Source organism: Cuculus canorus, chromosome 3 (genome assembly GCF_017976375.1).
Source record: "Cuculus canorus isolate bCucCan1 chromosome 3, bCucCan1.pri, whole genome shotgun sequence".
Taxonomy (NCBI): Eukaryota; Metazoa; Chordata; class Aves; order Cuculiformes; family Cuculidae; genus Cuculus; species Cuculus canorus.
Window position 1 is genome coordinate 77471915 of NC_071403.1, and position 27820 is coordinate 77499734.

The 27820-nt window shown below is 41.5% G+C and overlaps 2 protein-coding genes across 6 annotated transcripts in view; both read right to left on the reverse strand.

Annotated features, from left to right (window-relative positions):
* RTN4 (reticulon 4) overlaps positions 1–14892 on the reverse strand; it is a 48923-nt gene extending 34031 nt beyond the window's left edge. The window contains exons 1-3 of one of the 5 annotated variants that reach the window (XM_054062887.1): positions 14743–14884; positions 13323–14151; positions 5779–5814 (exon numbers count right to left, since the gene is read on the reverse strand). In XM_054062887.1, coding sequence (XP_053918862.1) covers positions 5779–5814; positions 13323–13836 — 550 coding nt within the window. In that variant the 5' untranslated portion in view covers positions 13837–14151; positions 14743–14884. Of the gene's footprint in view, positions 1–5778; positions 5815–13322; positions 14577–14742 lie in introns of those variants that run through there. The other 4 variants (XM_054062884.1, XM_054062886.1, XM_054062888.1 and 1 more) reach the window with 4 other exon arrangements.
* A 10263-nt stretch (positions 14893–25155) lies between these two features.
* CLHC1 (clathrin heavy chain linker domain containing 1) overlaps positions 25156–27820 on the reverse strand; it is a 52069-nt gene continuing 49404 nt past the window's right edge. The window contains 1 exon segment of the mRNA XM_054062342.1: positions 25156–25218. The gene's annotated coding sequence lies outside the window, so the exon portion shown is untranslated.

Genomic DNA, 27820 nt, shown 5'->3' on the forward strand with positions numbered 1-27820 from the left:
AGCAAGTAGAGAGGACAGAGCAGAGCTCTACAACACCCACAGTACGACTGCCAACTGAACCAAGCATTCTCTCCAGCTTGTAATTCAAATGACACTGTGAAAGGAACGGTGTTTAGAAATCATAGCCTGGCATACAGCAAGGTTGTCCAGGCTGAAGGAATGCCACATGGAGCATGTGAGCCACTTTGGCCAACACTTGCAGAACAGTCTGGAGAACCACTGCCTCCTCCCACCCACTGCTCAAGTAGTCACACTGGTAACAGCTGAGAAGTGTAGTAAGCTTTGTAGTGAAGCACTTTTAGTGGAATAACTTCATTTGTAAAAGAAGTGCAGATCACCGAGGGTGGCTTTTCCTATTTGCATATCAATGGCAGAAATTAGGCAACAAACAAAGAAAGTAGTAGTACACTACCAGCAGACTCAAATAAAAGCTGCAGAATATATCAAGCTCTAAGCAAGTGTACTTTCACATAAAGCTGCATACTCAAACTCCTTTCTTGACATATCAAGCGGGCCTTCGATACAGCAAAGCTTCACACAAAGATACAAATAAAATCTGAGCAAAGTCGTCTTCAGTTTTTATAAATCATAAAAATACTAACTCAGTAAGATGAACTGCTTGATTACTGTTTCCAGCAATGGAATAAGGAATGAGACCTCAAAATGAACACTAAATCTCCAGGAAGAGATGGCTCTTACTCCAAATTTTATGAGCCGAAAATCTGTAACGGTGCAGGTTAGTAACCTTCATTAGAGTTAAAAGCAAGAGACCTCCTGTTTGCGAATGGTATTACTTTCTATTAGTTAGCTGAAGTAGTCCAATGTTTTTTTAAAGAGAATTTTACAGACAGACTCAACCTTGCCCAGGTGATCTTGCAGCTGCAGTGGAATACCAATATTGTATTCAAGCATACACATCACCAAACCAACAACAGGCAAACAGCAGTCATGCAAACGAGAGAAAAGTTAACAGTTCTGCTCACTACCACACACTCCTCTGACTTTTCCTGCATATTTTTAAAAATCCACCTAATATGAACACAGTCCCTTAAAGTGAAAGGAAAAGCATTTAGGGAACAGCAGAACAAAGTGATGCACAAAGTGACTCATTCTGATTGCATTCCTACTTTTAACCAAAAGCATTCTGCAAATTCTACCTTGAATTTTTGCAGATCAATTATTCCCACCCAAAAAGCCACTCACAAACAACTCTGTAGCTTCTCCTTTCATTAGCATGCACTTTCATTCTCTAAAACTTTAAACCATGGTTTCAGCTGAAGCGTTAGCTTTACCAACAAGAAAAACATTTCAGTTTAGTTTAAAAATAAAAAAACTCACACTAGCATGACAAAGAGGTATCATTTCAAACCCTAAGTTTTTGCGGATTGCACACTGACTGGTTCTGCTACAAGATACTGATACAATTAATATAAAACATTAAATTTAATACCAATGTTTTGGATAAAATGCAGAGAAATAAATGCAGAGAAACTTCCCAGATGATTAAGAAACCAAAAGCAAAGTTAGCTGCAAAGATTTCCAGAGAAAAATGGAAGAGTGTTTAAAAAAAAAAAAGAGTAATAAATTGAAAATTCCAGGAAAAGTAATTTATGGAAAGAAATACTTTTTCTTTTTCCCAAAAAACATACTTGCCAACAGAAAGCAGAGGACTTCAATCTAGTCACAGAAATTTAGAACTCAGATAGAAAATGCTCTGTCCCTCGTTACCAGGTTTTTGGTAACAGACATACTCTTCCATACCCTTCCATCTTCTCTCACATGTGACTCCTTCCAAGCATCAGTAACAGGTTTATGGTAAGGCACGTTTGCTGTTAGGTTACTCTCGTTATTTTTATGTATGAGCTCAGCAATGGAAAAAAAGTCTAAATATTTCATTTTCTACATACAAACACATAGTACACTTGACAGTGACACACAGTTTAGCTTCGGTAGGAGACTCCTAGGCTGCTAGGTAGCAGTTTCAGTCTTTAGAAAATAAAAAACATTTCCTGGAGAGTGTATGCTATTCTTAAAGCAAATTAAAAACAGTTGGCAAAAATAAAGTTTAAGAATCTACTTCACCTCTGCATATTTAGGAAATGAGCAAAATGCCTAACTAACAAAATAGAGACTGCTTTTATCTTACAGACCTACCACAGCAAGACACTGATTTTGAAGGGCCTCTATTGTTAATACAAATATTTAACAATAAAGGACAACAGGGCAAAATTAATACTCAAAGGAATAGCATCTGTGACATGACTCACAAGTAGCATGAGCTACATTTGCAGAAATCCCTCTTGGGCTGATATAAAAAATACATGTCTGCTTTTTCAATGCATGGATTTACTAATTTGTCCACAGTAAAAACTGTCCCAAGCAGCCTCTCTGATCTCAAACCATCCAGAGGCATAGAATGGTTTGGATTGGAAGGGACCTTAATGATCACCCAGTTCCACCTGCACTGCCATAGGCAGGGACACCTCCCACTTGGATCAAGTTGCTCAAAGCCTCATCCAACCTGGCCTTCAACACCTCCAGGGATGGGGCATACATGGCTTCTCTGGGCAACCTGTGCCAGTGTCTCACCACCCTCCCAGGAAAAAAATTCTTACTAATACCTAATCTAAATTTTCACTCTTTCAGCTTAAAACTGTCCCCTCCTCCCCCACTCCCTCATCCTATTCCTGCACTCCCTGACAAAGAGCCCCTCCCCAGCCTTTCCCTTTAAACTACCAGAGCCTTCTCTTCTCTAGGCTGAAGAAGCCCAACTCTCTCACCCTGTCCTTACAGGGAAGGTGCTCCAGCCCTCTGATGTTCTTCACTCAATCCAACAGATCCATGCCCTTCCTGTGCTGAGGACTCCAGAACTGAACAGAGGACTCCAGGCGAGGGAGGTCTCACCAGAGCAGAGCAGAGGGACAAAATCATCTCCCTCACCCTGCAGGTTAAATTTCTTCTGATGTAACCCAGCTATTATCTAAGCAAAACACAGATATAGTACTGCCATAAACTTCTACTCTTCCACAGATGCAAGAACTCCAAACACCTCAAAAGGCTTTTGCAGACCAGTGCAGTATCCTCACCCTTCATAACCACTGGAAGGAATGGCCATGGCTTCTCTCCTGTGTGTGTTGATGTCAAATTATTATGAGTTAATTGTTACCTCTTGGCATAAAGTGGCAAAGACAACATACTCAGTCATTTAAAAGTTAAATGGAATTATTTCAAGGAGAGTCAAGTTCTTGGATGCCTAATTTCCTGCTGCGGAGTAAACAAGGGCACACAACTTCACAAGAACTTCCTGAGAAAAGCAGCTGCCTACACAAACTCAATTTAAGTCATCTCCTGTTATGATGCCATTGTTCTAAATAAGGTATTCAACAAATATTTAAGAAATTCAAGATAAAGACCATTATCTATTAATAGCATCTTTTCACGTCATTAGATCAGGCTGCAGAACCACAGCAAGTCATTAGGTTTTCTCACTTCATTCTTTTTAGTTACACAGGTAAGTTTATAAACAGAAGTTTCCAGTTCAGGAAACTCAGACTGTAAACTACTTGGAAATCTGACGGAAGTATACAAGCTGCTACAGAAGATGGAGAAGGCTGAAGATTTACGTGAAATCCGGAGCTTCATTTTTAACATCTTGAGGGTATCGGAGCTAGGATCACAAAAGCATCCAGGAGTTTTGATTCTTAACAAAGGCAGCTGTTGGTCACCTCAGGTCTTCACGGAAATCACTGCAAAACGGTACCCAACATCACTTGCAGAGCGAGTTGCACTATACTGCACAGGAAATTTCTTTACCTATTTCAAATAACATGAAATGAGAAAGCAAGTTCAAAACAGCCATTTGAAACAATGCTTGCTGCTTTAAGTATTCTGTTCATGTAAACGTAAGTCTCCAGCAAGAAGCATTTTCTTATTATCCAAGAAGAAATCTGTAACCAAACTTGTTTAAGCAAGTTTTATTTTTCAATATTATATTTACGTGGTCAAACTTGCAGCAATTCTCCTCTTTCAGAAAAACTACACTTGAGGCAAGTTGCCCAGCAGCGCAGATAATGCAAAGCGTACAGGCATAGAGGCAAGGTTTATGCCATTTCATCTTCTTTTGATGAGCTATAGAGTAAAAAGCAGGAAAGACAGTACTGCTCCCCTGTTATACCCAACTGCCAACCACAGAAAGAACAGATGGACAAGGAAGATACCTTAATGCTGGCTCTGTTACAATTCTTTTTATTACAATTCCCAGATGGCCAAAAGAAGTTTCCACTGCAAGAGTGTTTTTAAAAGGCTGTTAAATGCTTCAGAAACCTAACTGCCAGCCTCGCCTCCTTCTTGTAACCAACCATTTTGATCAACAACACTACAGACAGGATCCAAGCAGCACTTCAGAGGATGGCTGTAGAATGGCATTTCCCATTAAAAAGTCTCTCAGCAACATGAATGCCACTGCACCTCTTCAGAACAGAGTCAGAAGAATTTTATCTGGCACGTTTTGTTACTAAAAGTAAACAAACGAAGAACAAATTCACACAGGTGTGTTGCAAGAAACTTTTTGTTATTCTTATACCAAGTATAACAAGAAAATAAAGAATTCCAAGAAACAAGATGCACATACCTATCACAGACCAGCAGTTCACGGTGGCTCCCCATGAGGAAAGTTAAATCCTCTGAGGAACAAAGATAAACTACTTGGCTTCGGAGCAGAAACTAAGCTTATGGGCAAACAAGTAACACACAACAGAAAATGCTGTGTAGATAAACCGTGCCTTCTACCCGAAGCGTATCAACTGGTCTAATCACCTAAATTCTGCCTTCTTACAGGGGTAGCATTAGGTGATGGGTAAACACCTTCCTTTATTAACATCAGGTGGCCACAATAACAGTAAGTACCCACTTCAAAATCAGAACTATATTTAATACATAAAACATAAATATTTAATAGTAAAGCTTAGAATGAATCTGGAATGATTTCAGATATGAATATTCACAGAGCCAACATTTATACAGAATCATAGAATAATTTGGGTTGGAAGGGACCTTAAAGATCATTGGGTTCCAACCCCCTTGCCATGGGCAGGGACACCTCCCACTGGATCAGGCTGCCTAAGGCCCCATCCAACCTGGCCTTGAACACCTCCAGGGATGGAGCAGCCATAACTTCCCTGGGCAACCTGTGCCCATGCCTCACCACCCTCATAGCAAAGAAATTCCTGATTAAAGTTGTTTCTTTCTGCTTCTATTTTAATATACTTAATTAGAAAGAAAATCTAGCCAACTGCAAACATACATGTCCAGTTACACATGGCTTTAAAGGTAAGTTTTAGTCTTTGGCAGCATTTGGAACCAAATACATACTAGATAATTGCTCTAAAAACTAAATAGCTCTTCCTTCAGATCCAGACTCTTTAACCATATGTTGAAGTAACAAACAGAAATTTGGGTTCTGGCAGAGTCACAAAGCAGAAAAATATAATAATTACATCAGAACATAGAAGCAGGAGGTCTAAAGAGCCACACAAATCCTATCATTATGCAGACATTATCCAATTTAATTTTGGAGATTATATCAATCATAAGATTCCCTTTCACAGATTCGTACAGATTGAATTTTTCCCTGCTTTCCCTACAATTAAACAAATTAATCAGTATTTAGATTAGGAAGTTTATCATTTCAGAAGAATGTAGTTATTAGCTAAATTAATCTTTAGAGAATGGAGAAGAGATGCTTTTGATTTCTTTTAGCATCTATTCCCAACACATTACCTTGCGCGACAAGCCTCTGACATAAGAGCTTATAGTCTGCAAAATAAAAACAAATTGGTGCATAAGAGATCTTCATCTCAAAAGAGTGAAAAAGAACATGGACATTCATTGGAGGATTCATTACAGCCATTAGCATTTGTATAAGCATGTTTTAATGAAAAACCAAAGCAGTGTGAATATGATGCACACTGTCCTGATGTCCTCCTCATCCACAAAGGTGGTCAGAAATCAAGCAGCACTGAATTTCCTGGGTTGCAATAGATTTTAATCAACACAGATTTTAACTGCCTACTTCAGGTTTTTGTCAAGTGACACAAACCACAGACACAGGAAAACTCATTTTCTTATTTAACGATGTGATCTTTTAAAGAAAACATGAGTTTTGAGTTTAACAGACTAGAAATTCATTCCTCCGCCCTCTGAACAGCATCTCTCAAGCTGAAGGCATGAATACTTGAAGACCTGGACGAAGACCAAGAAAGAAGCAACCTTTCTTCCACCACTACCACATCCATCTTTCTGCTTCCTCCCAGTCTTGCTTGTTCCTTTCACTTCTGCAGCTACAACCTGCTTTTGAAGGCCTTGCACATGCTCCTTCATCTGTTTGACTTGGCATTCATTTCCTTTTCAGACACGAAGGACAGAGACGGGCAGGCATTAAGGAATTTTATCTTCTGTCAGAAAAGATGGAATAGCAGAGTTCAAGAAACCCTATCACAAACCAGTAATAACTGGGTAAGTGGTAGGACTTCAACATTAGATTGGGAACATTTTTAATGGGCAACAGAAAAGTTTATATTTATCTCAATCTTGTGTCATATTTAGAGACTTCTTAATTAAAATATTCTTCCTAGACAATGAAGTTGATGACATGATTGCCTTGTTCATTAAAAAGCTGCATGTAAAACTTCACAGTACATTCCTAAGACACAAAGCAAGCCTTCCTGTAAAGGCAGGGAGGGTCAAACTCGTATTCCAAACACTTCTACAGAGGGTGGAGGGAGGGGAGAAAAAAATTTAAAAGTATTCTTTCTTTATACAGCAGAAAGCAATAAATGGAGACAAGCCATTAGAAACCATGGGGAAGAGTAGTAATTTAAAAAAATACTGCTAATTTAAAATCTTCATATTTTGACAGCTACAGTTAGCAGCAGATTGATTATCTTCACTTGAAAGATAAAAGCATTCTGAGATAATTTGATTTTCTCAGACTTTGTGAATATTAATAAGCCCATTATTTTATTGCTGTTGTAATATTTCTCATTGATGACGATAGCTGTTAAAAAAAGCTATCTCCCAAATGGATGCCATTTGGCTGTAGTCCAGTGATCTCCATGCTAGCTGTACTGTGTCCCCTAAAAAAAAGAAAGCCTTAAAGAGCAGAAAACACGATGCAGTGTTTTCAAAGCACAACAGGAGTAATCGCTATTTTACATCATAAAGCAAGAAATTTAACAAAAAAAAAAACCCACAGGAAAACATTCACAACTGTTCTACTTATTTCTAAGTAAAAAATAGTGAACTAAGACCTAGAACAACAGGTTTCTTCTTTCGTATCTAATGCAGCTTGATAGCTACAGTTTCTCTCCTACTTCATGCATAAGATTTTCAGAATATTTCAGGACAATTTATGTGTAAGCTATACATTGTTCTACATTTTCTAGCCAAAGACCAAGAACTACTTCCTTGCTTACAAAACAGCTAGAAACAAAAAAAAACATTTTGGCATTGAACTATGCATTACTGATTTCCATATCAGTTTCATAGTTACTATAGTAACAGACAGCTCAAAAAAGCTTCTTTCATTCAAAATATTAACAGAAAACAAAGAAACATAACTCAAGCACACAGAGATATGCCTCAAGTTGTAGATTAGCTGCCCTTTGTTCTTCTAATACCTTCCCAGCGCGCAAAGGCCAGACCTATCTGATGGGAGCCACCAAGCAGTCGGGTGTGGCAAAACGGACATGGAAACGGCAGGCAGAGCCATTAACCTCCCTCAAAAACGGGTGGGAAGCAGTAAAGCCCCCCCCCCCCCAGAATTCTAACAGTATGGAAAGACTGGTCTCGAAGGTTAGAAGAATGATGTTGATATGCCTTCTGCTAAGCAGCCAGAGTCCCAGACTCATTCCTCTCCAAAATCCTCCTGGACACTGGAGGAGGAGGAAGGAAAAGTAAAAACACCGTTGTCAAAAAAAACGGCCAGAAAGAAAAATTCATCACAAATTACTGAAATAATACCAGTTGTATCTGCATGCCAACTAGAAATCATATTTTTCCAATCAAAGATCTGCTTAAGATTGTTTTTTCACCATGTCAGCATGGCCAGCAGCCACAGCTTATTTCTCTCCTCACGAGCTGCAAAGTTTGAGTCTTGACTTCGGGCCTTTACATTCCAATTACTCCTCATTTCTAACCTATCTGTACAGCTGTTGCAAAAGGACCTCACATTTTCCAAGCAACTTCACATGGGCCAGCAAGGGAAAACCCCTGACTGGGAGGCTTATATGTTGTCCTCAACTCCTGTATGAGTGCTGCTGTTAGTAATTATCACAGATAACCAGTGGTGATGCAATAGGGTGGACAAGACAGTCGCCACTCAGTCGCCACTTCATAGACATGCCACAAACTTCCGTAAATACAGATGGGGAGGAAGGAAAACAACCTTCTTTGCTGTCTCCTAACTTGTGGTTTGTAGGATTTCATCTCCAATGAGAAAACTCCAAGTGCAATTCAAAACTTCCCTGAGGGCTACATCATTATGTGGTAGGTGGAAGCTGTGTGGTTTTGTCCTGGAAAGCAAGTCAAAGGATACACACACGAAGCAAATACACTATCAAACTTTGCGAGACTATCCTTGCACAAACTACTTCTGCTTAGCAGAACATACAGCAGTTTTGCACTGAAGACTTATCCCAGCTAAACTACAGGCCCCACTGTACTAGACGTCATATGTGCATGCTGCAATAAGTAAAACCAACTAAATAAATAAACCCCCATCTCTTGTTGAACTCCTCAGGATGGAAGCATGAAATACAAAAACAAAGACGCTAGCTGTAAAGTACCAAAGTGCTGGTTACTCTCATCCCCATATGTCACTACAACGAAAATAATGTGACAGAAAGCCATGTTCTACCTTTGATATACACACCACCACTTCTTATAGCTTTGCTGACTACATTTGGGAGGGTAGGAGGGGAAAGAGTCTTGCACCTCAAAGAAACACTGAGGATCAGCAGGATCAAAACGATGCAAAGGAAAGTCATCAGTGGTAGTATTCAATGATAGCTCTTTTTTACCAAGTCATGCTGCATATTGCACTTAAAACCCACACAACTCCTGTGTACGAGTCTACGCATGCAGACCAGCAGACCAGAAAACTCAGCAACACAGAAACAAATCTGAGGAGTATCTATGCTGCTTTAGAATTTGTATAAAATGTAAATTACAGGAACTGCATATCCTCACCACAGGATAGAATGTACGCTCCACAGAGTGAGCCAGAGTCAGTATAGATCATCCTGCTTAATCACCACCTACTGCAGCTGGGGTCAGCTTCATGAGGGTGAACTAATACAGAACAGCGAGCGCTCCTGGTACAGCCTGGGGCATCCCTGCTGACCTCTACTTCACACTGTCTGGCACATAAGCAAACTGTTCACAAAACCTCTCCTCAACACTGATGAATTAAAACCAAGTCCTATAAAACTAAACAGAAAAACAAGACTAATTAATGAACTGGCCTTTCAGAACATTTGCATACGTGTTGAACCATGGCCGAGCTGCAGTTTAGTCCCTAGGAGTGCTGGTCTGCAGCCAGTCTGGTGAGTTTGCTCTACAGCTTTCTGGAAAACACATGGTGTAGCTTCAAATCACAAATCTCTTCCAGGAAGGTGATATACACCCTGCCTTTCCAAGCAGCCGTACTTGTTGCTGGGATCTAGGGCTTTAAAGAGGGAAAGTGGTATCTCATCATAGTTTACTGGTTAATCTTACCTTGAGCAGGTAGCAAAAAAAAGTGAATTGCATTGGCCATGTACCTCTACCTTCAATTTACTTTTCTTTGCACTGTATGCAAATTTAGGCCATTTCAAGATTCAAGCAGTAACCTCTCAAGAATTGTAATTTTTGCTTCCCACGTTATAATACATAGCAAAGTAAGTGTCCAAGAGAGCATAAGTTTTACTGCAGCCCTCTTGTTTTCTTCTCTAGCAAATATTTATATTAGCTCTCAAGAAGGTAGGCTGCTGGTGCACAGCCAGCGACTTGCATTACATATAATTATGTCGCAGTCTCTTGTAACAGTGATACCGAATACTCCTAAGTAACACTACTAATAATAATTACAATGATTTACTTTCTAAAACACCTCCAGATGTATAAATAATACATTTTAATAAGCCACAAGAAGTCCATTTTCTCTATTGTTATGCTTACAGAAAGCAGTACCTACTGTTGCAGATAAAAGAATCCCTACTATTGTTCACACACTTGCAACAGGCAATGCTACTTTCTCCTTCCTGAAAACAGAATTTTAAAATTATTTGCCTGAAATCTGCACTAGATCAGAGCCTTAGATTTTAAATATGAATAGAAGAGAGTATTTCCTAAATTCCTAGATTACAAGTTACAATTCTTTGGTTATACCTAAATTCATGCAACAGCACTGAAAGTAAATGAAACCGTAACCCTCCAGAAGGGAGGGAGCCATCCCAGACACGTGGCTATCCATGCCCGTCATCTTGCCACAAGACACAGTCTGAGTTGGCCAATCTCACAGCAACACTGAAAGTGAACTAGTTTGAACCCAAGTTAAGCGTTTTGAGCGAGACAGTTTTAACATGAACTGCTAGACGCAAAACTAAAAAAATACTTTGTGGTTAAATACTTAACTTGCTCAAATTTAAGTACTCCTGAATCTGAGAGGACCAAAGCGTTCATGACATAACAAGACAATGCTTTTAAAAGAACTTCTTCTCACCTAGTAGTTTCAAGTTCTTAAAGCATAGCCTGCAATATTCCAACCCATAATTAGATGATCACTATGTGTTACAACACTTTGTCTTTGGAAACTATGCCTCCTAAAGATGCTGGTCAGAGCTGTAAATTAATCATCGCTGATATATTCTGTCCCCTCCAATCAGGATTCATAACTCTGACAACACTTCTCAGCTACACTACCCAATTCTGACAGAGTTAGGTCTCTTCTACTCTAATAAGAGAGGATAGGTAGATTTAGATTAGATATTTGGAAGAACTGTTTTGCTGTGAGGGTGGTGAGACAGTGGCACAGGTTGCCCAGAGAAGCTGTGGCTGTCCCATCCCTGGAGGTGTCAAGGCCAGTTTGGATGAGGCTTTGGAGCAACCTGATCCAGCCAAAGGTGTCCCTGCCCATAGCAGGAGGTTGAAACTGAATGATCTTTAAGGTTCCTCCCAACCCAAACCGTTTTGTGATTCTTTAATTTTATATTTCAGGAATTACTGTGCTACTTTGCCTTACCCTTCAAGGGTAAGGGAGTAGGAAAACAAATAAGCTCTGGAAATCACACTTTTATCCCTACTGTTCAAAGCAACAGTAAGATTTGGTTGATCCTATTCCCTTCATTCCGTTTAGCTCAAACCTTTCACAGCTCCATTCAAAAAAATTGCCTAGAAAAATTTCTGTTGACTCCTCTTAAGTCTGTTGCAAGCTTTTGTCATCTGTCCTCCAAATGGTGGAAATAAAAAATACGTCCTCGGTGCATTGCTACATGGAAAACTACCAGAACAAAAAAGTAGGCTTCTTGAAAGACAACTAACTATGAAGTCTTGTCGCATATGCAAATAAAATGCATCGTTTGAGTCCCCTCACCCCAAAGAAATTAAATTCAGGGTTAACAACAGGCTTTTTGTCATTACTGTTTCAGATGCTTTTTTTGTTTAAATATGAGTGTCTCACTCATACCATGACAGCAAGTCATTACTGAAACCCTGCACCTTTAAAACACATACACTCTACCAATGTGACAATGGCAATGAAGAATGCACCATCATGATAACAACGCACTTTGTTCATTTTCCATGTTTTAATGGCCTCAAGTTGGCTCTTGCGTTCTGAGCTAAGCACAAGCAGAGCCAAGGCACAATCACAATCCGCATGCAGCACACGCCTCATGCCAGGTCAGGCCCTGGATTAGGCCGTGCAAGTGGGGCTTTGGCAGCCTGGGAGCCGTTTTGGGGGACAGCACACATCCCTGTGCAGCAGCCCTGAGCCAAAGGGATCCCTGCAGCATAGATTCATAGAATAGTCTGGGTTGGAAGGGACCCTAAAGATCATCCAGTTTCAACCCTCCTGCCATGGGCAGGAACACCTCCCACTGGATCAGGCCGTTCAAAGCCTCATCCAACCTGGCCTCGGACACCTCCAGGGATGGATCATCCACAGCTTCTCTGGGCAACCTGTGCCACTGCCTCACCACTCATGGTGAAGAAACTCTTCCTTATATCAAGCCTAAATCTGCCCCTCTTCAGCTTATGCCCATTGCCCCTCATCACATCACCACAACCCTTCGTGAACAGTCCCTCCCCAGCTTTCCTGTAGCCCCTTCAGATACTGGAAAGTCGCTATAAGGTCTCCATGGAGCCTTCTCTTCTCCAGGCTGAACAACCCCAACTCTCTAAGCCTGTCCTCGTACGGGAGGTGCTCCAGCCCTCCGACCATTTTTGCAGCCCTCCTCTGGATCCGTTCCAACAGCTCCATTTCCTTATGCTGAGGATTCCAGAACTGGACACAGTACTCCAGATGAGGTCTCACAAGAGAGGAGCAGAGGGGCAGAATCACCTCCCTCGCCCTGCTGGCAACGCTCCTTTTGATGCAGCCCAGGATTCTATTGATGCAGCAGCACCTCTGAGCCTGGGGGGCACCCCAGCAGCACCCCCTGGGCGTGGGGGGCACCCCAGCATCCAGAGGCGATCCCCTAGGCTAAAACCCGCTGACAGCCGCGGGAGCTGCTCCGGTCCAGAGGCAGCCGCAGAACGTGGGCTGGATTTTTTTTCCCCTGGTGCTGCCACACCTACAGCAGCCTGGCCGCCTTTTGTGCCTCCACACACACACACTCGACTAGTTTCCATTCCCTGCCGGGATTCCAGGCTCATTGTCTGCAGCCGGGGAGCGGCCTTTCCCACGCAGAGCCGCCCACCCTTTCACCTCTCGCCCAGCTCCGCAAAGGAGGCAGCGCCTCTCCTTCTCTCCTCGCCCCTCCCAGCCAGGCGATTTCGTTCAAATGAGTAAGATTAAAAGCAGCTGCGTTCCCCTCCTCCCCTCGGCCAGCCCGGCGCAGGGAGGATGCGCTCAGAGGCAGCGGGGGTCGCGCCCGGGGCGGTTCTGCCCCCCCACCCCCCACCCCGCTGCGGGGCGGCGCTCGGGAGGGCAGCACAGCGCGATGGGGAGAAGGAAAAAGGGATCGGACCAGCAGCACCACGCCCGGGGGAGCCCGTTCTCCCGCAAGGGCGCGGTGCGGCGGGAGGACAAAGGGAGCCGGAGGGGCGCTGCCCCCCGCACTCACCGGAGGAGCCGCGGCGCCGGGGGGCGGCCGGAGGCTGCTCCTGCGCGGGGGACGGCGTAGAGGCGGCCGAGGACGACGAGGAGGAGACGGCGGCGGCCGGGGGGCTCCAGCCGGGCTGCTGCGGCGGCTCCGGGGCGGCGGGGCGGGGTACGCCGAGCTCCGGCGGCTGCTCCTGCGGGGGAGCGGCGGGCTTCCTCTCCATCACCTCCAGTTGCTCGTCGAAGTCTTCGTCCTCTTCTTCTTCCTCCTCCTCTTCCTCTTCTTCTTTCTCGTCGTCGAGCACGAACTGGTAGTTAAACTGGGGCTGTTGCGGCCGCGCCGGCCCGGAGGTGGTAGTGGAGGAGGAGACCAGGGGGGACTGGTCCAGCTCGTCCATCGTGCCCGGAGGTGCTGGAACAATGAGCGCGGCGCTGGGGCTGTGCCGGCTGCGGGGGGGGAGGGCTCGGCTGCGGGACCCGGGCTCCACGCCCTGGTGAGTCACCGCCGGGGGAGGCGGGGAGGTGGCTTGTCTCATGAATATGCATGAGAGGCGTGGCCGCGCGCGCGGCCAATGGTGCGCGGGCACTCACCAACATGCTGGAGGAGGGGGCGTGGTCAGTGGGCGCGGGCTCTCATGAATATGCATGAAGATGGCGTGGCCTCGGGACTCGGGTAAAGTTCGACGGGGCGGGGCGGGCAGCGCCGCTTCTTGTCTTTGCTGAAGAGAGACCTTGGTTCCCGTCGAGAAGGGAGGAGCCCCGGCGTCTCTCACCTGGACTTCGCTTCCAGCCTGAGCATCCCCCCAGCTCCGCCTTCCGTTTCAACCGAAACGGGATGCAAAAACCTGTGTCTGAAAAAAAACCACTAAAGAACAGAGAGAAGATGTTTCCCTAAAGATGAAACTTGTTTAAATGCTCTTATCGGTGCAAATCGGCCGTTGCCGTGCCCCAGTGCCTCTCACCTGGACTTAGAATCATACAATAGTTGGGGTTGGAAGGGGCCTTAAAGCTCATCCAGTTCCAACCCCCCCTGCCATGGGCAGGGACATCCCACTAGATCAGGCTGCCCAAGGCCCCATCCAACCTGGCCTTGAACACCTCCAGGAATGGGGCAGCCACAGCTTCCCTGGGCAACCTGTGCCAGTGCCTCACCACTCTCATGGTGAAGAAATTCCTCCCTATGTCTAGTCTAAATCTGCCCCTCTTCAATTTATACCCATTGCCCCTCCTCCTATCACCACAAGCCTTTGTGAACAGTCCCTCCCCAGCTTTCCTGTAGCCCCCTCAGGTACTGGAAAGTCGCTATAAGATCTCCTCAGAGCCTTCTCTTCTCCAGGCTGAACAACCCCAACTCTCTCACAGCCTGTCCTCAAATGAGAGGTGCTTCAGCCCTCTCATCATCCTTGTAGCCCTCCTCTGGACCTGTTCCAACAGTTACGTACTTCTATGCCTAGGATTCCAGAACCGGACACAGTACTCCAGATGAAGTCTCACAAGAGAACTTCGCTTCCAGCAGGAGCATCGCCCCCCACCTCAGCCTTCCTCCAGTGGGAACGGGAGTTTGAACTGAAACGGGATGCAAAAACCTGTGTCTGAAAAAATAAACAGAGAGCAGATACTTCCCAATGGGTGAAACTTGTTTAATTGCTCTTATCAGTGCAAGTCAGATATTGGAACAGATGTGAGCATCTCTGCAGAGTTTGGGTTCATAGAATCACTACGCTGGAAAAGACCTCATAGATCATTCCAACCATTCCTATCAGGCAAACATGGCAGCATGTTCACACAGCCAGAGGGGCATCCAGCCCTGGATTAGAATCATAGAATTGTAAAATCATTTGGGTGGAAAAGGCCTTTGAGATCATGGAGTCCAACCATACCTGTCCATTATCATATCCTTGAAGCCGCTCGGCTACCTATCTTTTAAACACCTGCAGGGATGGGGACTCAGCCACTTCCCTGGGCAGCTGTTCCAGTGCCCAAGAACCCTTTTGGTAAAGAAATTTTTCCTAATATCTAATCTAAACTTCCACTGGCGCAGCTTGAGGCCATCTCTTCTCGTCCTATCTCTTGTTATTAGGAGAAGAGAACAACACTCACCTCAATACAACCCCCTTTCAGGGAGCTGTAAACAGTGACAAGGTCTCCCCTCAGCCTCCTCCAGGCTAAACAACCCCAGTTCCCTCGGCCACTCCTAACACTTGCTCTCCAGCCCCTTCACCAGCTTCGTTGCCCTTCTCTGGACACACTCCAGTGCCTCAATGTCTGTACATCTCCGAGATAGAAGTGGCACATGTCGCCGGGTTAGACTCCAGCACAGTCTCTTGCTTTCTGCCCAGAGATGGAACATTGGCCAAAGTCCTTAAGTTTAACTGAAATGGTACATATTTGGATGCAATTTCCACCCACACAGCTACCACAAAAAGACTAAGAGGGCTTATAATCCTATATTTAATATTTTTCCAGCATTAGTATGGATTTTTAAACCACAGATTATTTGTTCTTCCACATGTACAAATAAATTAGTCCCTGGAAACGTTCAGAGCAAGCACACTTCAAGTTCTGTGAGACAGAGGAACCCAAGGAAGAGGAACAACTCTCCCATTACTTCTGTTCTGCCATGTAGGATGATGCAGTGTGTGCAAAGATTCATATTCAGGTAAGCAGTCCCGTTAAGTGGAATGACTGATGCCCTTGCCATCAGGAGAAGTTCCCAAGTGGGTTCTGTCTGGCATAACTAAATGTGTGGAGGCAGTGAGGGAGCAGCTACGTTTCATACTGCAGATTCTCTAGCATGAAACTGCAGTTAAATCTCCAGCATTAGGTCACTTTCCAAAAAATATAATGGAGGAACTCTAAGGGGTCCAGCATTGAGTCCTTTCTTGTCTCAGAAAAACATATCCTGTTATTTGTATGAACTGTTTGAATCCAAGTCTTTGAATGTGAGGTGGGCTGTTGCTGCTATTTGTATGCAATTTTCTAAATAACTAGACACTTCCTTCAAATTTCCAGTCCTAATTTGCTCAAGGAAAATTATATAGATAAGTCCTTATATTGGTAAGTCCTTTTCCCACTGATCCCTTTCATTTAAATTGTTCTTTTCTGTGACTTTCCATTTCTAACCTATTTAAAAGAACACACTTTGTGCAGACCTTGCTTTCTTAAGCTAGAGAAACTCTGCTCTCACCCTTTCCCTTGCTCCTCCAAGAAGCCTTTCCCTGCACCAGACCCAGTCTCAGTTTGGGCATAGGAAGTTCTGGGTGAGATCATTTTCATAAATTTACAAAGACATCAATATTCCCTATCTCTGCCAGAAACACCTAGAAGGAATGCAAAAGGTATTTTTATAAATACAGTGAAGGTAATATTGTTATTGTGATGGAGAGAAACATTTCTCAGCAGATGAATGAGCACTTAATCTGCGAGGCTTTAGACTTCATTCTTGTCCCCCAAGATTTTGTATCTTCAAGTGACAAATTATCCATGTATATTCTCAAGTTAGCCCTTTTTACAGTGATATAAGGGATGTTACAGTGGCAGTAGGATGGATGGATTAAATTCAGTTTATTGTTAGATATGAAATGTTGGAGGTCTGGCTAAATTCTATTCCTGTTTTTATTGTTACAGCTCTGTAACAGACAGTAGACTACACGTGCATAAATACAGACAGAACAGGCTCACTCAGCTTAGGTATCAGCTTTCAACTTCACCTAGATGTCAGTTATCCCTGAGTTGCATTTTTGATCTGGTAGAAATGATGGGTCCTGACATGGAGTATCTCAGCCCTCGGTCTCTGCTGTAACTCCAGCGCCAGCACTTCCACTTCGGCAAGCCAGTAATTAATTTGGTTCATGATTTAAGATATAAACTGATACTTTAAGTTGTCTTTTTACTTATCAATTGCCGATCTGGAAAACGTACATGGGGCAGAGCGCTCAGTTCTGGGTAATGTAAATTCTCAGAACATTTTAACTCTTTGAAGAAGCTAAATTACATTAGGGAATAGGTAACAATCTGGTGATGGCTTTGATCTGAGAAAAAAAAAAAAACAAGCCAGATTTAATGACCTTATCAGTGAATAGAGGTCTGTAATCTTCAGTGGTATTTTACACCATTCGCAGTAGACTACTGGGCCTGAAATATTTTACTAAAAGGAAAATTCAGCTTTTCTGTTCTCATTTATTACATACCAGGAAAGTAAACAGACTTTTATTTTTGTATCATAATCTACACATTTTGTATAGCAAATAAAAATAGTTTGATTGAATGAAGTTTTTATACTTTCACCAGCCAATCTATTTTTCGCATCTCTTAGTTAAACAAGAAAATGGAATTTTAACATTCTATTAAAACACATTCTCAGACAACAAGATACTTCTAAAAGTTGGTGAAACTCTGAGTACAGACACAGCACTGAAACTGATTTTAATGTATCTAACTGCAGTGATTTGGGGTCATCTACAAGTAGGAAAAATCTATATATAATCCAGCTGATTTTATCAGAATTCTTGTAGGAGGATCCCTCATCAGTTAAAGAGAAATGAAAGGGGTTTTTATGTAAAGAAAGGAAGTGACTAAAGGTCTTGGAGGGAAACAGGAAGGGAGTTCCAGATAGCCTGAGCAAGCCAAATTAACAAGCAAAGGGAAAGTACAGCTCTCCAGTACTGAAACTATACTGCAAAACACTGTTTCTTTTAGCTCTTTAGAAAAATATTTTACAATTCTTATGTAAAGATTGCCAACAAGTAGGAGTACTTTGCAGATAGGCAGCAAGTTAATTTACAAACTTAATTTTCATTAGGTGTTTTCATATAGGGAACTTAGGAAGGAAAGCATTCAGCTTATGAAAGAGAAACACCAGTTGGTGTGTTTTTGAATTTCCACCGCCGTGCTGACAATGGCTATATAGTGGTTGGATTTTTTTCCTGTCCGCTGTGACCCCTGCCTGGTTTTACACAGAAGTATATGATATCACAGCACATCATAGACTAGGAAAATAATTGTGATGGGACAAATGCAGTATTATCACTTCACAGCAGGATGGAACAGAAAAAAAACCCCATTTGGTCTTGCATAGCAATTTAGAAAGATGGAGTTAAAATTGCAAGGATGGTTGGATTTCTGTCCCTCCTTTTAAGCTTGAACCACAGTCCTCCAGGTTTCAGGCTCTGTGTCTTTATCTCTGGAAGGATAAAACTCTGCCATTCTTCTGTTTTCAGGTTATGCCTGTGTTGCAGTGCCTTGGGCATCAAGCATAAATAAATATTACCTAGCAGGTTTTTCTTCATTGGAACACCTGTATCTTTTTTCAAGAGCAGTACTGGGATGCTGTGACAAAATTACTGCTTAGTTTATTAATACAAATGCAGCATATGGAGGGGAAAAGTGTTCACACAACAGCACAGAGGGTTTACCACCTCTTGATGGTAACCAAGTCAGGTTCAGCTTTATCAGAATCTTCTGTGGGGCCTGCCTTTCAGTCTGCTCTTCTCCAATAATTAACATTTTCTTGACAGTAGCTTTTTAAACCTTTTCTGTTCTTTAGTCTTCTGGGCACTTCCTATTCTGCAATTGTTTCTAACATAGAATGATAGAATAACAGAATAGTTTGGGTTGGAAGAGGCCTTAAAGATCATCCAGTTCCAACACCTCCCACTAGATGAGGCTGCCCAAGGCCCCATCCAACCTGGCCCTGAATACCTCCAGGGATGGGACAGCCACAGCTTCCCTGGGCAACCTGTGCCAGTGCCTCACCACTCTCATAGTAAAGAAAATCCTCCTTATGTCTAGCCTAAATCTGCCCCTCTCCAATTTATAGCCATTGCCCTTAGTCCTATCACTACAAGCCTTTGTAAACATCCCATAGGCTGACTTAGATGGAACCAACTTTTCTACCTTTTTAATGCCCCGAACATCATCTTGATATATCAAACCAGTCAATTTCTACAGTAAATGGCCTAATAACCACACCAATATACACTATTCTGATTCAGATTTGTCACAAAACATTATCTAAAACTTCCTTCAGCCAGTCAGCCAGTCACCGAGCCAGTCCATCTGCACACACAAGAGTGGTTTATGGACAGCTCTGAGTTACACCAACTGCCAGGAGCAAGAAGTTGCCATTATCTGTAGCTTAAAATTCCCTCATCCAGGTAATTTCTTCCTAGGCCACAACTTGGTCTCTCTGGGCATTCACTCAAAGGAACCAAAGCCAATGTATAACATTAAAAATGACATTACTACAGTGAACAAGAATGTATTTTCTCACCATGAAAACACAGCAGCATTTGAAGTGAATCAAAGCAATGACAATGCTCTCCAGTGAGTAAGACTGTGACATAAGAAATTCACCTCACTCAGACTGCACAGGAATCCACTGCTAATTGGATTTTGCTCTGACTACTCTTTTCCTTGGAAAGAACCACTAGGTTCAAAAGCCAATACACAGTTAAGATATCAATTTTATGCCTTACTGACATAGGAGCCAAAGCAGTGGGGTCCTTCCACACCCAAAGAGGATATTGTTTACACTGAAGAGAGGTGAGACTTCTGTGCAGAAACCTGAGACATTTCCTGTGGCACTTCAATGTTCCTGGATAACCTCCTATCTAAGTACTGACCTCAGAGAAGGCTGCATATCTTGTAGTACTAACAAGTTTCAACAAGCAGATAGTGTGAATTTAAAATAAATATTTTCCTTGAAGTCCTTTTTTTCCCCTCTCTGCCCAGTTAGAGGGTGACAGTCTGGCACTCTGAGGGAGCATGCAGTCAATCACAAAAGTCCTTAAGTGAAAATAAAGACTGAACTTACCTTTCAGTTTTACAATGATGCAATATAACAATAACAAAATTGACTCAAATACGTCTGTTTACACATTAGGAATAGTGTATTAAGAAAACAAAACTATGGGCATGTGGCAGAATGATGTACTAAATGACTGTTAATACCACTTTATAAATTGATCAGAGCACTGCAAAAAATTTAAAAATACAAGAATGTGAAGTCTTCTGAGACTCTCTGCGAGCATTCCTAAATTTTTTTTTAAGAAATTATAATTTAATGAATGGTGAAAAAACTTCAGCTATTACCCAGAATAAGGGTAATTCCCCACTTTAGGTTTAATATTGCTAATCTTCAACCCCGTAAGGCTTTCAAGAAATAAAATTAAATTATTCACTTATCAGTCTCGCTGTAAAACACTTCTGAGGAACGCAAAGACCATCAGCTTCACTGGATCTAGACACAAAAAAAAAAAAATCCATTCTCTATTAATACCTCTTGCAAGCAGATCAAGATAAAATCATAACTACTCCTCCTTTAAAAATGAAAGATCTCAGCATCCCTAAATCTATACCCATGGGCAGACCTAAATTCAAACTTTTCAGCCTTAATACTTCGCAGGTTTTTTATGGTTTTGTCATAGTTCCACTACGTTTTATGTGAACATCCCACATGCTGTAATTAAAAGTAACAAATGAGCAATGTTTGTTCCCTGTATGCCTACAGGTTCAATGGTGGGAAGAAAGTCCACTGATACCCAGCATCTTTCGAGGTATTTGGACTAACATATTTGTGGCATTCAATTCCCAGGGAGTGAAGAAAGGAGGGTATACTTATTATGTCAGAAATTAGAGCAGAGACAGAACACTTTTACAAATTACAGGTGTAGTTTTAGAGCAGGAACAGAATTTAGATGCCATGTTCCAGGCTCAGAATATCTAACCAGTCTCTAAATCAGGGGTGCTCCACTTCTAATTTCTTAACTTGGAACGTACAAGTGACTGATCTGAATTATCTGAACAAACCAATTGAGGAAAGTATGTTCCCTGCATATTCAGGGGAAGATGCAGGTGGCAAGAGCTGATCTGGCAGCTCCACCACTCTGATTCCAGATGTTGAGCTGGTGATGCTACTAGCGCGTTGACTAGAATTTACAACTCTGACAACAAGAATGAACTATCTGAAATCATGGTATTTTATCTACGTTATTTTAATAGCTTTTTAAAAACTCAGGAATTCATAAAAGTTATAATAATGTGGACTTTAAATGGGTTTGATTTTTTAAAAGGAAAAATGCATATAATTTAAATAATAAATTGATTTTTGCTTTTTCAGCATTGGTATTTTCCCACTTAGGAAAACAATACATTCAGGGTTACTCCCAAATATGCCCGAGGAGTAAACAGATAGATCGTAGCAACATTTTCACCACTGCTGTAGACAAGGTTGATGGCATTACTACTGGGACCATGCAACTCAAATATATGGGTACAGTTTGCACTGGAAGCAACAGTACTGATTTTCAGTGGCTCACAATTGAAAGGTACCAGGCCACCATCTTCTAGCACTTTGCTGATTGCTTCATAATTCGTCCCTTGTAGCTGCTTTTATCAGACTAAAACAGCTGGAGTCTTCCTTTGAAATATGGTGCTGTTTTGGAGTTGCAGTGCAGTTTTTTACTTCCAAAGACAGAAGGTGTGGCAGCTTTGGAAGACACCACCAAGACTGTGACTGCTGCTTCTTTCTTATGAGCGTTCAGGGAGCTTTTCCTTTTATCTGGGTCAGGCAAAGATAGGACAGCTAAAAAAATTTTCAACATGACTACCCTGCTTTCTCAGTATGACATCAAGCTGATCATACTTTAAAGCTCTTTATCTCCCTCACCTCTCCCCACATGAAACACTCCAACTTATAAACGCTTTAGACAATTTCAGTAAACTGTGGCAACAGAGCATGATTCAAGGATATTAAATTTTTGATAGTTTTGTAAAACTCAGCAGCTGGCTAAATTACAGAGAGTTTACAAGCTCTCCTGTGGAGAGGGAGCCAGGAGAACTTGGTTGTTACCCATTCCATTTGGGAGCCATCAGTATGTGGTTTTTACAAGCGTGTCTGGATTTTACTCAGATGGCAAAACCAAAAAACGAGGATGAGAGAGATGTGAGAATGACTGAAGATATTCCAGGACAGAGATGCAAACAATGTAAGGCCTGAAGCTATAGGAAACCTGAATTGGCTGGTTTTACTGGTTTTGGGACTAGTTTCTGAATCTTGTAGATAGGGATGTGTTTTAGGTGAGTCATGCCAGTGGGACTGTGGTGAGGACTACCTGGATGCAGCCACAGTTTTGGCACGGGCAGAAAAGAAACAGGGAGATAAATCCTGTAGGCTGAATTCTCTCTGATATATCTTGTGAAAAGGAGCAGAAAAAAAAGGAAAGGAACTTGAGAAAAAAAAGAGTGTATGAAAATGAATTTACATAGGGCTACTTTATTCTCCAAAGAAAATCAAGGTTCTTCAGACTTTCTAGGTACGATGTTTGGCAGGTATCACTTATTATAAGCTGTTTTCAAATGCATTTTTTTCAGGGCAAATATAGTTCATACTCTTCTCATTGTAACTTGTGAAAACCCAACATATTTCAGTGAAAACTGACTATTTGAATACTATTTTGCATCTGGTCCAACAACTACTTCAGCATGGGCTATTAACTAAGATTAACTGGCTTTATATCAACAGACACAATCAGGTTGTTAAATAGTGCAAAGTTTAATGTATGAGCCCAGAAATAACTATAACTTGACCATATCCTGGGCAGAAATGCCTGGGTAAATTAAGAAGAAAAATAGTTTGGTTTCAGAGATAGCCAGCTATATGCTGCTTGTTTCTCATCCAAATAATATCCACTTAAAGCTTTAGGAAATATATCAGAATTTAGAAATAGCAGTCTATCCAACTAAATTGATTCAGAGGTCTTGTCAATTTTGCATTGCGCTACGGTAATGCTGAACAGATCTTTCTGATGGAGCACATTACAACCTTCCTGAAGCTAATATAGATTAACTAGGATGGCTAATACAGATTAACTGAGATGGCTAATATAGATGAACTAAGATGGTAGGCGGTGTCTTCCCTCAGAAATTTGTTTCATTCTCCATATCTCTTTGCTTGTAATTTTTATTTTTAACTAATCCGGTTCACTCTGATTTTTCATAAGGACTTCCTTAAAAGTTGTTTTGTTTTTTTTTCTCAAAAACATTACCTGGCAAATCAGTTTGAAATGACTGCTGCTAAAAGAATAAAATCATATAATGCTTCAACTCTGTAGTTTGCTGTAAAGCCAACCTCACTGAGTGTTGATGAGAAGCTTGTTGACACTACATGAGTATTAATTTCTTTCACCTAGACTACAATCTAGAGGAAGAACAAGTTAATAAGGCATACAAATTTGTGCATGCTTATAGTCTGCCACTGAATTCATGTCAGTTTTATTTATTATTCTAGCACATTGTATTTCTTACAGTATAAAGCTGTTTTGTAAGTATCCTGGTAAAAAAAAGAATGAACTTAAAACAAAGGGCCTATTGAGAGCCATTTAAATAAATTCTTGCGATGGTGAGGAGACAGCCTTCTAGTTCCTCTTAGTTAAATCTTGGAATTTCTCTATATTGCTCAATAGTTATGTGATCACAGACCATATGCAGGCAGTTTCTTCTTATTTTGGCCTGCTCATGTAACTGATGTGATGGTAAAATATATCTCAAATCACTCATGTGCTCTCTTATCAGCACTTATGCAAGTGCAACGCTTACCTTCTACTCCTGTCTCAGAGGAATCTTCAAATTCAGTCCACTTTTAGACAAATCCCCTCACCCTATTTTCACTGTCATCATGTTGCTCTTCATCTGATCTGGTGTAGCCCTTCTTACAGCTTGAGGTTCATACAGATGTTTAATAGTTGTGCTGAACTGTTCCTTTGAAGCAAAGTAACCTTTATTTTTCTTCAAGAATATAATGAAAAGAAAAGTTGTAAGACACAAAGATGTACATGTGTTTTATATTAACTAAATATAATACTTCAAAACTTCTCTCCTGGCTTTTCCACTAGGTTACTGCCTCTGTAGACTCAGCCTCCCTGCCTTCATCTTAGGAAGGTTCTTTTTTTCCCCAAAATCCATTTCTATTTCTGCCCCAGGATGCTGAGCTTGTAAAAGTAATTTATGTATCCCACTGTGGGATAAGAGGAAAGACAGCTGGGAGCAGACAAAAAGGGATGCTAAAATGGACTAGACCTCCAGCTGTTGACCCATAGAATAGAACAGAATAGAAAGATAAGCACTGGCAACTGGCACAATCTAAAACTATTAATTTTAGTTCCCTCAGACTAGAACAGTAGTAATTCCTACTTCTTCATATAGCATCCATCAAACTGCAGCCAAAGAAAGATAAAACATATTATTCCTAAATTTAGTACAGGATATCATATCCCATACTTTTCAGAAATAGCAAGTGCTATTCGAACAACTTTACAATAAAATCAGGTGCTCCCATAAAAATACATGGTATATGATACATTGGTTCAATTTTAGATCATTTTATGGCAGCTGAAATTTTTATTGTGTTCCCACCAATTTATATTTTTTAAAAATTACTTCAGAGATTTTGCCTTCTCTGCTTGGAAATTTCAGTTCAGATTATGGATATTCCTTCAGCCTAAGTATTTATGCATTTATAGTTGTACGTGACAAATGTATTATATATTTATAAATGCATATGCAAAATGTGAACAAAAAAAAAGCAAAATATACTGTCTCTGACCTGATCGGCTGCCTGGCTTTAATTAGATTCCTGTTTACCTTATGGAGTGCTTAGGCTTCCCAGTCAAGTACCAAGGCTCGCTGCGTTATGCAACAAACTGGCATGGTAAGAAGTCAACTCCTCCTACACACGGTTCACAAGCCACAATACAACAGGTGGATGAAGAAAACATGTTGTGTGGGGGTGTTTTGGAAAAATGATAAAACAACAAAGCAGAGGTCAGTGGAAAAAGAGCAGTCAGTTTGCTACCTACCATTCTTGGTTAGTTGGCTTCTCTTGAAGATGTTTTGGATTTGCTTGGATTTGAAAGACAGATCTAGAAGCAAGCAGGGAAATATATACATGCATTGAGGAAAAAAAAGAAAAAGGTAATAAACTTATCTCCAGAAAGCTAAGAAAAGCATCCCATAACACAAAATGTAGATACATAGGCACACCAGAATATAACAGACAGCATAAACAGGCACTATATAGAATCATAGACTACTTTGGGTTGGGAGGGACCTTAAAGATCATCCAGTTCCAACCCCCTGCAATGGGCAGGGGCATTCCACTAGATCAGGCTGCCTAAGGCCCCATCCAACCTGGCCTTGAACACCTCCAGGGATGGGGCAGCCACAACTTCCCTGGGCAACCTGTGCCAGTGCCTCAGTACTCTCATGGTGAAGAAATTCCTCCTTACGTCTAATCTAAATCTGCCCCTCGTCCTATCACTGCAAGCCTTTGTGAATAGTCCCTCCCCAGCTTTCTTGTAGGCTCTTCAGGTACTGGAAGTATATATGATATTATAATTAATTGCAAACAATTCCGTCAGTTGTATTCAGCTGTAAGCTTCTCAGGCAGAGACCATATAATCTCCTCTTTACACTACAACCCCACCATCCTGATCATAGCCCCTGTACTATACATAAAGATTGTAAATATGACCTGGCAGGATGGTCTTTTTTTTTAACCTTTTCAACTAGATTTCTCACAGCTCTGTAGACAGGCTGAACATCAGCTGGAATCACCGCTGAACCAGGTGATGGGACCCACACTGCACAAGTTCAGAAGGATCATTATGGAATGATCCAGAAGGAGTGGCACAATATAAAGAGCTATTTAATTTCCATTGATTCTGCTTCATGCTAGGCTTCACGTTAGCATGACTGATTTGTTTTAACATCCTTTCTGAGTATTGGCAACACATAGATGTGTGGGCTATGTGTATGCAATGTTTGTATCCGTATCACCCGGGGCAACATCACATGGGATTTGACAAGATAGGTGGATTTGTGGTTTGGCAATACTTGCATAAGGAACCCAAAAAGACAACTGCAAGACTGTTGGGTATTTGTATTCTCAGTGCTGCTACAGAGAAACTCCGACACTGCCATAAGCTGTGTGGTACTCTTCCAAAAATAATGGCATCTAATACACCAAGCATGAAGAACGGCTGACATTCTGTCTTTGCTTCTGAATGAAGTAATTTTCTTAGGAAGAGCAATAAAATACTGAAGCTAGGAGTCTGGGGGCTCGTCAGCAATGGTTGTGTGGGGAAGAGATTGAAAGGGCAATGAGAAAGGTGAGAAATTGTGCACAGAAACTGTGAAGGATAGCTGAGCAAGCTCCTGGTGCTCTGCAGTATGGAAGGGAGGACAAGCAGTCAGCAGCAGCTGGAGAAGAAAGAAAATAGAACAAAATGGAATCTGTATCCCTACATTTTTGAAAGGGTAGCCTGTGGCCAGACATGGTTCTCCTAACCAGACAGGTTAAGAGAAAAACAGTGAAATGAATCATGAGCCCAATATACAGAAGCTGTTAAAAAAAAAAAAAAAAAAAAAAAGAAGAAGATGAAGACAAGGAGGAAAGGGCAAGAAATCCCCATTTCTAGCACAAAAATAGATGAGGCAGAGAATCAGTGTAAAATGTAATTTCAGGTTCCCTTGCTGCATTGAGTGTATTCGTAGTTTGAGTCCATTCTTTTATTTGAAATGAAGACAGAAGTAAGGGAGGGGCATGAAATCCTCCTTATAAGCAGAAAAACAGATGAGGCAGGAAAACAACGGAAAATCTAATTCCAAGTCACCTTTCCACACTGAATATATTTATAGTTTGACTCAGTTCTGTTATTTTAGATATACATTTAAACCTGTATTATTCTCTACTCTCTCTTCTCATTCAAAACTTATTCCTTAGGCCCAGCTTTTCTATCAGGCATGTGCATGTGCTACTACAGTACACATGCACGCACAGTAAAATGCAGTTGTTTATGGGTATCTAAAGGCAAGAGGACTAAAATCCAGTGCAAGATAAATCCAGAGGCAGTTGTCACAGTGTTTTCAGTATGATGAGGACTGACTTTACACCCTGACCTTCCATTCTGCTTGTTCTAATTGTATAAAGATATTAAAATAGGAAGGTGTTACCCTACGTTAGACAATATTCTGAAATAACCATGCATTCATTTAATTAAAAATAACAAATTTGGGTCTCTGCATTTATGATTACCACTCGGATTAAACTTCTTGTAGACTAAGAAATCATCCTCAAAAGACTATTAAGAAAAAAAATCAACCCATAAATAAAAGCTGAAAAGACATTTGAATGTATAATAAGAAGAAGCAAAATCATAATTATGATTAAACCTTTAATGTGATTAAAGCATTTTAGAAGGCTTCTGCCTAAAACCTAGAAAGCACACTAGAGCTGGGTAACAAAATCAAAAAGTGTTCAAACTTGGAAATAACTGTTCAAGAGAAACAGATATTTTAACTCATCACTTCTTCAACTGAAGTAAGTTTGACTCCAAACCCAGGGACTGGTGTGATGAATTGAGAAACACAAGTGAGCTGAACTGACAACAGTTTGGGAAAGCAACATGAACTACAGCTAGCAGGGGAAAAACGTCACTTAAAAAGAAGTTGGTGTTGTCCTAC